Source organism: Brugia malayi (assembly GCF_000002995.4).
Source record: "Brugia malayi strain FR3 genome assembly, contig: Bm_v4_ChrX_scaffold_001, whole genome shotgun sequence".
Taxonomy (NCBI): domain Eukaryota; kingdom Metazoa; phylum Nematoda; class Chromadorea; order Rhabditida; family Onchocercidae; genus Brugia; species Brugia malayi.
In genome coordinates this window covers 5,526,697-5,539,707 of record NW_025062479.1, presented here as the reverse complement: position 1 = coordinate 5,539,707, position 13,011 = coordinate 5,526,697, and the positions used below count along the sequence as shown (strand labels likewise).

The 13,011-nt window shown below is 34.4% G+C and overlaps 3 protein-coding genes across 3 annotated transcripts; 1 reads left to right on the top strand and 2 right to left on the bottom strand.

The window, feature by feature from the left end:
* Positions 1–122: 122 nt before the first annotated feature.
* Bma-vha-11 (Uncharacterized protein) lies at positions 123–3,097 on the bottom strand (the record flags this gene model as incomplete). Its single annotated transcript, XM_001899239.2, has 10 exons — positions 123–224; positions 317–443; positions 732–923; positions 1,036–1,197; positions 1,481–1,579; positions 1,830–1,921; positions 1,988–2,082; positions 2,220–2,305; positions 2,392–2,459; positions 2,798–3,097. The coding sequence occupies 10 exons, from the start codon at positions 3,095–3,097 to the stop codon at positions 123–125; spliced, it is 1,323 nt and encodes a 440-aa protein (XP_001899274.2).
* Positions 3,098–3,999: 902 nt separating this feature from the next.
* Bm6988 (Uncharacterized protein) lies at positions 4,000–5,741 on the bottom strand (the record flags this gene model as incomplete). Its single annotated transcript, XM_001899240.1, has 6 exons — positions 4,000–4,085; positions 4,281–4,424; positions 4,506–4,547; positions 4,684–4,840; positions 5,168–5,316; positions 5,609–5,741. 6 exons carry the CDS (start codon positions 5,739–5,741, stop codon positions 4,000–4,002), a joined length of 711 nt encoding a protein of 236 aa, XP_001899275.1.
* Positions 5,742–6,533: 792 nt separating this feature from the next.
* Bm14002 (Uncharacterized protein) lies at positions 6,534–10,197 on the top strand (the record flags this gene model as incomplete). The annotated part of the gene is made up of 9 exons (XM_043073724.1): positions 6,534–6,654; positions 7,987–8,121; positions 8,354–8,442; positions 8,558–8,656; positions 8,764–8,860; positions 8,956–9,086; positions 9,181–9,397; positions 9,857–10,022; positions 10,158–10,197. 9 exons carry the CDS (start codon positions 6,534–6,536, stop codon positions 10,195–10,197), a joined length of 1,095 nt encoding a protein of 364 aa, XP_042929658.1.
* Between the last annotated feature and the right edge of the window lie 2,814 nt (positions 10,198–13,011).

Sequence of the window (13,011 nt, the reverse complement as noted above, 5' to 3'; positions counted from 1 at the left end):
CTAGTTATCATAGAATTAATATAAATTCCACGATATAAACGACTATCACTAAAATAACAGATAGAGAACAAATGAAAAAAAGGATAAAAATAGTGAACTTTTAAGATAATGTTACTACGCATTTATCTTTTCACACTACTGAAATCGATGTTTATCTTGAAAAAAACATATGGATAATAATCATGCATGCCCAATGACATCAGTATTGGATTATCTTCGATAGCCTGAAAAAGATATGCGGAAATTCTTTAATTACTCTGGAACTATAATGAATATAATTCAAAAAATTACAAATTATTCAATAAACATAAAAAACCTCAATTGGACCAGCGGCAGATGTATCCAAATGCAAATAAAGATTATGAAGTGATGCTCGCAATTTCTTATGCGAATTCTTATTTGGTTCTATGACTGTTGCTTGGAAGTTTACGGGCAGACCATATCTAAAAAACTAAATGTCAGTATGTTAAGTATGATAAAAAAAAAACTTTTTTTCTCTTTAAAGTAAATGAAATTTTAAAAAACATTAAAAAAAACTATTCCGTATAAAGGGCAGTAACAATTTAATGTTGCAATCCCTTTCGACTAGTCATCAAATGATTAAAGATATAAAGAAGAGAAGAAATGAATAACATGTCAGTTTAACAGAATAAATCTAATCTACATCAAAATCACTGATACATCCATTTTTCAAGTTTTCATGATCGGAAAAATAATCTCAAGTTATTCACCTGAGAACACTTTCAACAAACACTCGTAATGCTTTAACATGAACAAAGGCAGAAAAAATTTCGCCAAAATTGATTTTCAGCCATCGAACAAGTGGAGCATATTGACGCTGCTTCTCTTGTATCAATTTATCCCGTTCATTACGACCTATTTTTAAGGACTCCTCATCGTAAACGAAATCTCGGACAATGAACCTGAAATAAGATGCTATAATAAACACTGATTTGAAACTTCTATTTTACCAGAAATTTCAAACAGTAAAAACTGGATTGACAGGAACAAGAAAATACAGTTTTCTCAACTTACTTGTTTTCTCTGCAATGTGTTTTATATTCATCGATTACTTTTTTGAACAGCGTAACAGAGAATAACATCTGATCTCCATCTTCGGTAATTAAGCGGCTCGATCCAGGCACTACCATATCAGACAATGTTTCATACTTCTGCTGCCATTCCTTTGCCAATGTTCTGTTTAAAAAGAAGTGCAAAAAACTATGTACGGCTTTATAAGCTTGTTTTATAAACTGAAATATGTTAAAGTAAAAGTAAGTAACTCAAACCATTAGATCGGTATTGCTTCTATCGAGATTTCTCTATTCGTTTCTACGAAAATAAAAAAGAAAAACCATATATTCTAAAATGAAGCTTGTACCTTTCAAACTGTAAAAGCGTTAATAGTAATAAAAGTTTTTTTTTTAAATGAAGCAAAGGAGTACAACTGGAGAAAACATAAAAAGGTAGTGGAACGTACTTTGGTATAACCACTAATAACGTTTGTAAGTATTCTGAATTGAGGATAAAATCATCAGCTTTAACGATTTCTGACAAATCTTTCGTCAACAAACTGCCCCTAAAAAGCGTATCTGACATTTCGATGATTAAACGTTAAAGATATTTTTGCTTTTTGCTTCTAAACTAATTTCCATACCGACTTTCAAGACGGCGTCACTCATCCCGAATATATCCTTCCTTACCCATTTGCCAGTTCAATTACAAACACATACTTTCCCTTAAAATACTATGCTGTTCTCGAACAGTAAAGCTTCTACTGGTTACTAATTTCAATGAATAACAAAAGTCAAATTATGCCTAAAACGTACGTTGCTTTTCGATCGATTGTTGCAAGACTATTCTTAAGATTATTATAGGTGGTGGATTTTGTCTTCAAATCATTATCAATCTGGGTGATTTGCTGAAAATCAAAGTGTCATCTTTTGCAAAAGGATTTGTAAATTTGACTTCGAAAAATTGATTTTACCTTTCCGATGATATCGCTTAGCACTTTTAGAGATTGCTTCAGAGGATATTTTGCACCTTCCCACTGGAACTTGGTAACATAAGTTTTCACGTCCTCTGAAAAATGAAAGGCCAAATATTTGGAATGAGGGTGCTTATAAACTTGGAAATTCCTACGCAAGTAATTAAAGCAACTTAACAAAGAATGGATAATTCTGTTTGGAACTCAATCAGATGATTAAATTTAAGCTTACTACCACTGACGACAAGATTTTCCTGTAATTTGTCCTGCTCATTTTCTAGGACATCAGCAAAATACTGCGTTAGCTTCCGCGTCACTCTAAAACAAAAACATCAGAGATAGATTATAGTAATGCAAAACTGCTAATGGCGGAACAACAGGGCAAAACAAAATCACACACGTACTGTTCTGCAGCACTATCCAATTTGGCCAAATCATCAGATAAACCAACCAGCTGATCCAGAGTCCCAACCTGTAATTAAATTTAAGTCAGCTTATCAACAACCACTATCAATATCATCTCCAAATTCTCAAAAACTGAGCTGTAAATACTGAAGCATAATTATGAGAATTCCCATCAGTTTAAGCATTCCTTCCAAAACTCAGCAAGACATCACCTTCACAAACATACACGGTAATACGGCGATCAGGAGTAAACTAAGCTTGCACCAAATTAATTCTCTCAAGCCCCAATCTTTTTTCTGCTTCTAATACAAACAAACACTACTTGGTCAGGATGCGTATGAAGCGAAAGATTATCCTCTATTGACACAAATGATTGGAACCACACGACATAAAAACAAAACACACTTTGAGATCAGGGACATTGAATTTATAGTTGACTGACATATTCCCAGTTGTCCGATTCAATTTATCCCATGTTTCCTGAGGCGAACCCTCATTCGGTGCTGAAATCAACCACAGCTCTCCCGCAACAAAAGACATCGTGCCTGTAACGTCACGATGTAACCTAATGTGGATTTCAATAGAATGATATAAGTGGCACTGACAAACTGACTGAGCTTCATCGTCCAGCTGATACTCCTTCCTCATATAAATCTTACAAACCGCATTCCCACTTGCCACTTCCAACACCTTACCACAAAACATTCTGGACAACCAAAGATCAAATACGGTAGTAGGGAATCGTTATGAAAACCACGAAAGTGCTGAATTGTATCCACAAAATGACACTTAACACCCCATGCTCAAGAATCTAGAAACATTTCAGGTAATAGTAAACACGTGAACAATATTTCACGCGAAACTCCAGCCAAACCGCACAAAACGTCATCCACAGCACATCACCACTACCGTTACTCACACCCTAGTCTTCCATACTCCTGATAGTGCACTCTCCTTGCACCTTTAAATTCCCAGACAAACCCGATAGGAACCGGAAATTCGTCACAATCTCGATATATTACTGGCTACAAATCTCTTGTTTCTCATTCCAAATAATTCGATGTCTCATGATGAGAACTCCGACTTTGGAAGTACTCAAACACTCTATCCCCCTAAAATCTTTTACCCCACTTTATATGTAATGGGAAATACTACTACCACAACGTAGCTTTTGATATGTAAACAAGCAAAACAAAAATTTTGTGCTCAACAACATGAGAAGCATAAAGCATATCTTAATATCTGGTGTTTTTAACAACCGTTTAACCTAATTTTGAAAAACTAAACAAAAGTAAACTTCAGGAACGTAACGTATAAGACAAAAAAAAAAGTGGCAGGACTTTAGAACTACACAATATGAAGCGTTTTTTTTAAATGATCGTTTAATAAAACATAAAGGGAGTATGACGTTATACAATGTGTCAAACAATTTAACAGAACCAATCTTTAGTTTTGAATACCTGAAATAAGCACAACAGAAAAAAAACAACGCAAAACATTCTACAGATGGAACAATTTTACATCTAAGCAATTGATAATGCTGCTGTACAGGAAAAAGACCGATACAGTGGCATATCCGAACTTTATTGAAACAATCAAATATATGCCTAATCATCAAACTTCATCCTTTTATTTCTGATTGTTTCTGAATGTCCACCAAAACTTCGTTTATGGCCGAAATCAACTCCTCGCCCTAAAACCGAATGATTCAGTAGGCCTACAAAGTCTCTGTTATACTGTCAAGAAAAACAATTTCGATACCAGATGCACCTATATCAACATCCGGGTATCACAGTTACTCTTCATTATTTGTCTACATTGATTTCTAAGTTTTTTCATTTCGAAATTGCCAAGCTCACTGCCTTAACGATAAAGACTGTGTATTTACCTCTTTCTCGAAAACCATTGCCTCGACCATTCCGTTCTCCACCACCTCTGAAACTTCCACGACTGCCACCTCTAAAACCGCCTCGGTCGCCCCCATTACCTCGATTACTTCCACCATTCCGGATCAATGAACCTCCTCCTTTACCTTGAATAACAGTTACAAATAAAACTAGCAATAGTTAGAATTAATGGAAAAACATCAATGTAATTTAAAAATGAATCTTACCACGAAATCTACTTCGATCACTGCCACCACGACCACGACCTCCTGAAACAAAGATTCATGGAGAATCGTGTAAATTTATGACCTCAAAAACTCATATTAAACTCCACTGACCGCAGCTGCTAAAATTTATGGCAATGCAATAGCTAAAAATGTTTTCTAAAAGACTGGCTAGGCTAACCGCGTCCAGTTCCACGTACTTGTCCTTTCCCTCGTTTATTTGCACTATTCGGCAAGAATCGTTCAATAGGTAAAAGTCTTCCTGAATCAATGAACAATTTTTGTGCTTCTTTGAAAGACGAAGCTTTGATACCATCTTGCAGTTTCACAGTGAATCCCTGAAATCTCGTCCCATTTTGTATTAAATGCTACCGGTGGCATTACCACGAAACAAACAAAGCCGGGCACGGCTATATATGGAAGAACTAAAATTAGCTTATAAAACTAGCATTTTGTTGCACACTACTAGTGTTAAGACTGCCAAGGTTTGGAAATGCTTAAAAAGCTATTTGCATTTTTTTTATTTGTCTCCTAATCTATTTGCAATTTAAGTAGTACTTGCCGTGAATTTGTAGTAACCACCCACTTTAAGTATTACAACATGTAAAAACATACACTGAATTAAGATACACCAATTAAATTTAATAAATAAGTGGCATACGTACATTGTCTTTAATACCACCAAAGATCTCATCAACTTTGCCAATTTGTTCTTTGTTTTCGAAAAAGATCGCAGCATTGAAATAAGGAATTTTGCCCGATGTGTTGTGACAAACGATATCATCTTCACATGTATGCGTGAAATACCCTATTTCTATAAAGAAATATTACTAGAACAAACAGTTGTGCTATTCAATTAAACAAAATGTTCTGTCAGAAAAAATAAAACCAATCCTCTGCCATAATTCCTTCAGCGATTTGGTTCTGCTTAATTAGAGGAAAATTTTTCTCGTGACTTATAATAGAAGGAAATAATGAAATGAAGATGCCTACGATTTGTTTCTTTAACGTATAATGATATATCATATCCACCCGCATGATTCAACATACTTGCTGGTGGAAAACAATTTGAATTATTTGTTAGTAATGAAGGAATAGTTACTTACCAGTCACTTGTTCCGGAGGACCTTGATCATAGCCACTACTGCGATTACTTCCGCCTCGGCTTCCTCTCCGTCCGCCATGCCCGAAATTCCTAAACCCGCGGCTACTGCCGCCACTTCGATCTCGAGACGACATTTTCCGTAGTGGGAAGTGAAATAGAATTTGGTACGAGAAAATTCAACAGATAGTGAATTGAAGAACTTTTTCTCCACAACTTACTGCGAGTATTGCAAAAAGAAAATTCAAACTGCTTACAAGCTTTACATAATGTTGAAAAAATAAATGATAAACAAGGAAATGAGGTTCACATCATAAAAACTCTCGCCCAGCATCTTTATTCCCTCCCACCTGTCCCGGTAGCCCTACCCGAGCGTTTCCTACCCGAGATCCCCCTTCTCAAGTGCTTTTCTGTGAAATCGTTTTAACAGGGACGCGACATGACTGCTTTTCATCCCACGAGTTCCCGTAAGCCTGGTTACTGGTTACTTGCCATGTTTTTCAGTGGTAGAAAGTGAGAGACTAGTGCTCCTTTTTTTCATTTCCTTTTCAGCGTCTTAGTTAGGTACAGGCGATGTGCGACAGTGAAGTCTCCGTAAAAATTGCAAATTTGCTTTTCAAGTTAGGACGTATGTATATAGACTATCAGTGAAATCTGTGATTTTCAACAGATTTCGACGACCCCGTGAGCATTATCTGCTTTACGCAATGTACTCACATTGCTATTCTCATTTGAGTATCCCGACTGGTAATTGTGAAATCATAATAGAAAGGTTTGAACTTGAAAAAAATGCGTTTTTTTGAGCAGATTAGTGTCTAACTAATATATGGCAGTGGTCTCAGTATCAGTAAATAACTAATCCAGTGGATTTCCTGCATTAAATATTGAATTGAATTGGTTTCTAAAAAAGAATCCATGCGAGGCTCGAAATGGCATCCATTCCACAACGTCTCACCGCGTCAAATTCCCCACTCCAGGATATTCAACAATCTTCAGCTACCATCCTCAATAGCAATGAATCAACCAGTAGATCGAAGAATAAACCTTGTGGTCAGTGTTTCTCTGCATTGAAATTTCAGTTTCTTCATCTTATTGGTTGTTTATTGAGCCAGTTTATTTCTAAGCATACTTCTCCGCAGCCCATATCAGAAACAAAGCATATCACAATTTCATTCTGTGCCTTTTAGCACTTATTAGTTAAACAGCTGCAAACACTTCGGTTGCACATACGATGAGAGTGATTCAATACTGCAAAGATTCAAATTTTGCTCTAACAATAATCGAACTGGATATCTCTTCTGCACATTAATTCATTGAGTTGATGTAGCATGTATAAAAATTAAATTTGATATTTTGATTATCCTTTTCCGTAAAAAGTTGAAGTTTGTGAGCAGGTCACTGTTTCGTTGTGACCATTATTTTTTTGTACCAAGAATGGATTTTCAGTAAAACATAACACATGCAATATAACGGCATTGGGTACGGGAACGATCTTTTTTAAGCACTAATTATAAGCAACTTTTTTTTGAATTTTGAGGTGTACAACTTTCTTTGAAAAATAATTCTTCTTACTAAAAACAATATCAATATTTTCCTTGACTGTTTGGTGACAAATGAAGTTCGTTGTGATAGACTTTTCTCTTTTCTTCAGCGCGCTTTTTATATACTGGAAAGGGCTTTTTCATATCCACAGAGACTTTTGGAGTAGTAAGGTGAACTCTATGTATTGTTACCTATTGAAATAAAGTAATCACTGGAAAGTGGTAAATTCCAGTTAGTAGTGGTAATGAGATACGGACTGCGTTAGAACAGCACACAAAAATTCCCTTTTAAAAGAAAATTAATGAAAAAGGCAGTAGGAATAGTCTATAAGGGAAATGTAGTGGGATTAGGCTATTTATTTACAGACATACATGCGGCACCAACTTATACTTGTTTTTCATGAACATTTCGTACTTGTATATAATTGCAGCTTCATCGAATTTTTAACTGCTGCATTTGAAATTTCTCGTGGTTTTAAAGATTGAAGGTTGATTTTAATGACCAGTTGCACGGGTCACATTGCCGTCGTTTCATTACCGAAATACAAACCTTTTAAATTTATAAAAGATGACAATACTGTGAGATTTATGTTGTTCAGTTCTTCATATTAGATGGGAAGTACTTTTAGTGTATTCTGGAATAGTGCATGTTGGGCAGTAATTATTTGTTTAGCTAAGCTACATTCCATTGTTAATGTGGATTTCGATTACATTTCCCTTCTGTAATGTTTTCAAAAAGGAAATATCAGGTTAAGGAACACAATTTATTTGGTTAGTTCACTCTTCAGTTTTGTAACTTCCTACCATTTCTGGTGTACAGTTTTAATGACGCAATTTGCAGATACAAAACTTCGCCAACAAAAATTACCTGCTTGGCAGCCCATACTAACTGCATCAGCAGTTATACCAACAGTTTTTGGCATTGGCATTGTTTTTCTGCCTATTGGTGTTGCTTTACTATTAGCTAGTCAAGGAGGCAAGACATTATCCTAATTTGATTTTGTTAGTATGTGATACAATTTACCATCATGAGGTTGATCTTCGTTGTATTCAATTTCCAGGAAAGAGGTAAATTGACAATCATAAACTCGAAAAGGGCAATAATCACTAGTTCTTAATCGCATTATTCTTAGATGCAGAGATTGTTTTATAATTCGTGTAAGACTTAAAAATATTGGATACACAGGTTGAAATTAGTATTATTGTAGTGAAAGAGTCGATCACAGATTATACATCTTGCAGTGTACCTTCACATGAGTCTTGTGACTTCGTGATTAAACTGAATAGCGATTTTCAGGTTTCTACTTTTTTTTTTTAACTTCTTTTTGTTTTATATATTTCCGTTATGTAGTTTAGTGATTACTCAGACTGCCAACCTACTTGATTGATTATGCATCCTAAATTAATTCCAGGGTGATGTTTATTTTTATTACGCATTGGACAATTATTTTCAAAATCATCGGCGGTATATGAAAAGTCGCAGTGATAGTCAGCTTCTGGGTGATCTTCAGGTAGGCATTTTTGCAGCTTGAAGTATGGCAAAAAAAGACACAGAAATTAATGCAGTTCTTCATAATCTGGATGCAGAGTTGGGAGTTAAAAAAATGCAAAATTTCAGAATGTAGGTGACTGTGAGCCATATGCATATTTGAACACGTCATCAGGCCTGAAAATTATTGCTCCATGTGGTGCAGTTGCCAATTCCATGTTTAATGGTTAGAAAAGTAGTTCGAACTTTTTTTTTTTTAATGTTTCCTTTTTAAACATCAGTTATCGCAATTTTTTTTTGTGTTCGTCCCAGAAATTTCAGATTCTTTCACATTATTTCGTAACGACAACAATGAGTCAGTGCCTTGGACATACAAAGGTGTTGTTTGGCCGGTTGATAAGAACAGAAAATATAGGAATCCACCTGGAAAGGATCTTAAGCAAGCTTTTGCGGTAGATTTTTCTTATTTAGGTGAAATATTCAATTATAATTCTGTAACTGCGTAGTCTCGTTTGATAATGTGTTTACGAATTTTTATGATTTTAGAATACTGTGAAACCTCCTAACTGGCGAAAGGCAATATATGAATTAGATCCGGACCATTCTGACAATAATGGCTTTTTAAATACCGATTTCATCGTATGGATGAGGACAGCAGCTTTACCTGATTTTAGGAAACTGCATCGTATTCTAGTTCGTTCCAAAAATTCAATATATAAAAATGGCTTACCTGCTGGAACATACAAGCTTATGATCAAGAATAGTAAGTTATTTTTGTTATGAAAAATCTATTAGTTTTGTAGAAAGTGATGCAATGCGGTGGTGAAGTTATTACATTCAGATGGTACGTTAATGTCTCCCATCCAAGCCTATCTTTTTCTAGTTTTTCAACTCTTATCCTATTCTTATCGAAAAGCAAACAGTGATTATTCAAATTTAATACATTAACGCTATACGGCGTATTATGTGGACATCGTAAAGATTAAAAACTTCTGTATTTTTTGTCTTTGTCATTGCGTAGGCTATTAATGTCTGATTTAGTGGAAGCGTGTTAAAAGAATTTTCATAATGGTTCTATTTTGCTTTAATTATTACTGCCAAAATGGCGGAGTGCCGGCAGTGTTCGACTGCCCTTTAATGTTATCGCATATTTATATTCTTTCCCTTGTTAAATATCAGATCCTTTCTTTTCTTTCGAGTCGCAATATGAAATGAATTTCAGATTACCCAGTAACAGTGTTTGGTGGTCGGAAATATTTTATAATAAGTACAACATCTTGGGCAGGTGGTAAAAGTGGATTTTTGGGTATTGCATACATTACCGTTAGTGGCATTTGCGTTTTATTCGGTTCAATTTTCCTATTAATACATCTGAAATTCGGCACATCGTAAGTTTATTATCTGTTAGAAATTTTTATATTTAATACTCGAAGTTTTCATGTTCAGGAAGGGGCAATGCATTCATTACCTTTCTTTTCTTTTTTTTCTATCTAATAATTTTGAGTTATATATAACTTTTACAGGTCGAACGAAGCCGGGAGCATTTCTCAAATCTCACGGTAGTTTCAGTTATTCTGATTCTTCACTTTTGTATTCATTGTCGCTACAAGAAACAATCTGTTTCATGTTCCGTCATTTACTATTGCGAACTACTCGAAATAAAACATCTTTCATGAATATTTCTCCCCCAAATAGTCGTAATAGAATGCGCCGAATAAGATACCATGAATTGTGGTAAGTACACATCGCAAGTAGTTAGGTAAATTAAACTAATTACTTCGTTTTGTAAAGCTCTCTACCAGTTCATGACGAAGAAAGTAAGTTTTCTTTTGTTTCGTTCTAAATATTTTCATCTCTTTGTTTCTAATGTAAGACCTTCCTATATTTATTTTTATTTCGAGTTAAATTCTGCTCTGTACTGTTTCTTCCAATGGAATTGGGTAATTCTTTAGCCGGATTCATGTTTTTGAATTTTTGCATTAAGTATTCAGATTTTATTTGATTTCTTTTTTTGTCGTTTCCAAACTATCGAATGTTGAAGTTCGAAATTGTAAAATTGCCGTACTGTGTTGAGTACATTTTTGTAATTTTTTATGCTTTATATTTGCGCTTATCAAGTTATAACTTTTCCAGAAATTGTGTGATATCAGTTGAATGCGCTTCATTCCAGATCCAGTTTTTTTGTTTCATATCGAAATGGGACTTTTCTCCATTCGTTTTCTCTTCTTTCTTACGAAGTGCATTTATATAGAAACTGTTTACCATATATTTGATTAATTCATGAAACTTTTACTGGATGGTACTGTATTTGTATGGACCTACTACGTAATATCTTCATTGGAAAAAAAAAAAAGTTTTATTTATTCTGGAGGCGTTTCACCAGCGGATTCTGCAGTACCAGTCTTCAGAATATCTTGTCGACAATTAAACATATTTGAAGGACATCAAAACAAAAGAATTTTGAGCTGCTTATAGCACTGTTTTTACTTTAAAGTTGATTTTACCAGTAAGTGTGCTCAGCAATCCATCCAAATTATGATTCATTTCAAAAAACTATTAAGACTTATTTGATTTTTCTTAAAATGTTCATGAGTCATATGCATGATTCATTTAAAAATTGGTTATTGTTTCAGAGCTTAGTATTATCGACTGTCAAATACATTGCTGTTTTTTATTTCATCGGTTTTTAGCATACAACAGTACTATTCCCTGATGAATGAAAACCGAAAAATTTTTGTTAACCATATCAAACTAAAAAATAATATTAGATTTCCAGTCATCGTAGAAAACTGCTATTACGGTCATCATTAAAGACTGTTAATCAAGGTGAATGATTTTTCGATTGAGGTAAGACTGGACTTGAAAAGAGTTTTGACTTAGCTGTGTCAAGGAATTTCATCAAGGATAGTTGAATGATAGTGCAGACTATCCATTTTGGAAAAAAGACGGAATGTTTGCATAGCTGTCTGTTGCTATATTATCTCATTTTAGATGCTTTGATTTCGTTCTTGGATCTTAATGATAGAATTGTTACCCATCAAATCATGAAAGACCACGTTTGATTAAATGAAAATTTAGGATAGCTTTACACACAAAAAGTACATTACTGCAATAAAAAAATTGGTTCGGATCTCAGAAATCAGTCAATCTAATCTGATACGGCAAACTTTTAATTTTTTTCCAACATGTTTTCCAAAATTCCCAGAATACTGTGTGAGTTTTCCTCCCTTCATGCATTCTGTTGATTGTTTTTTATGTTACCAGGTGCATCGCGAGGCTTAATATACCATTACAATGCATTATTTCTTTCTTGTTATTAACTGGTAGAGTGTTATTTCAAGTTTAAACTAACGCTTGATACCATTTGAGTAAAATATTTTGCTTTAAAAAATAAGATACATTGGATCTCTTTATTATGTAAAATATCGTCTGATGCGATAATACTGGCTGTTTTTAAGTGAATGACTTAGCATGAGAAGCTAAGCTGCTTTCTAATTTTTTTTCTTTTTTTTTTTTTTTTAAAGAAAAGTATTCCTTCTGTTCACAATGACGAAATGAACATTGATAAAAGGAGTCAGGTTAGAATCAAACTGAAATACATAAATCTACATAAGTCAGTGTTAACTCGACATATTTCGAGTTATATGTATTTCGTTGGGATCCTACTTTCCAAATAATTATCACAAAAATTGAGTTGGTATCACCCATAGCAGCAGCACTTTACATGGTCGGAATTTTGTTCTGTCAGCTCCAAAAACTGTCCTGTCAGAGGGACGCGCAGATCTGCAAAGCGTTACGACGATCTAGCAAATAACACCTATCCTAACATTCAGTTGTTAAAATCAGAATGACGGATCCCAATTATTTGTTTGCCTCTAACAGTTCTATTTCTGATAGCTGATGTCATTCCAAAAAAAAAAAAAAAAGCATAAAGTTGTTGAAATTCATATGTTGGACAACAGACTGTTGTATAAATGACCGTCTCCAAATAAGCGCTCACTATTAGGCAACAGTTTGAAGTTGTGGACTTCAACCGTTTTTTTCAAAGATTTTATTAAATATACCACATTTTTGGCGCTTGCAGCCATCTGCAAGGGAAGATGTCGAAGATAAACTGGGGGTCATAAAAAACAAAATAATGGAAATTGAATTCATGGTTAAGGTGAATAATTTAAAAAATCACTTTTAATCAGTTCGGCTTTTTAACTGTGGCTTTGAGACTACTGGTTTGTATGTTTTTAGTTTAATCGTGAAGGTTCAGACATTCCTTGTGAGAATTGTGAAAATTGCGAAGTATTTGCCATCAATTTTATTCGCATTTGGCACTGAAAGACTTCGTAATTACAAGTCGAAGACATAATGCTGCATGAAAAGACA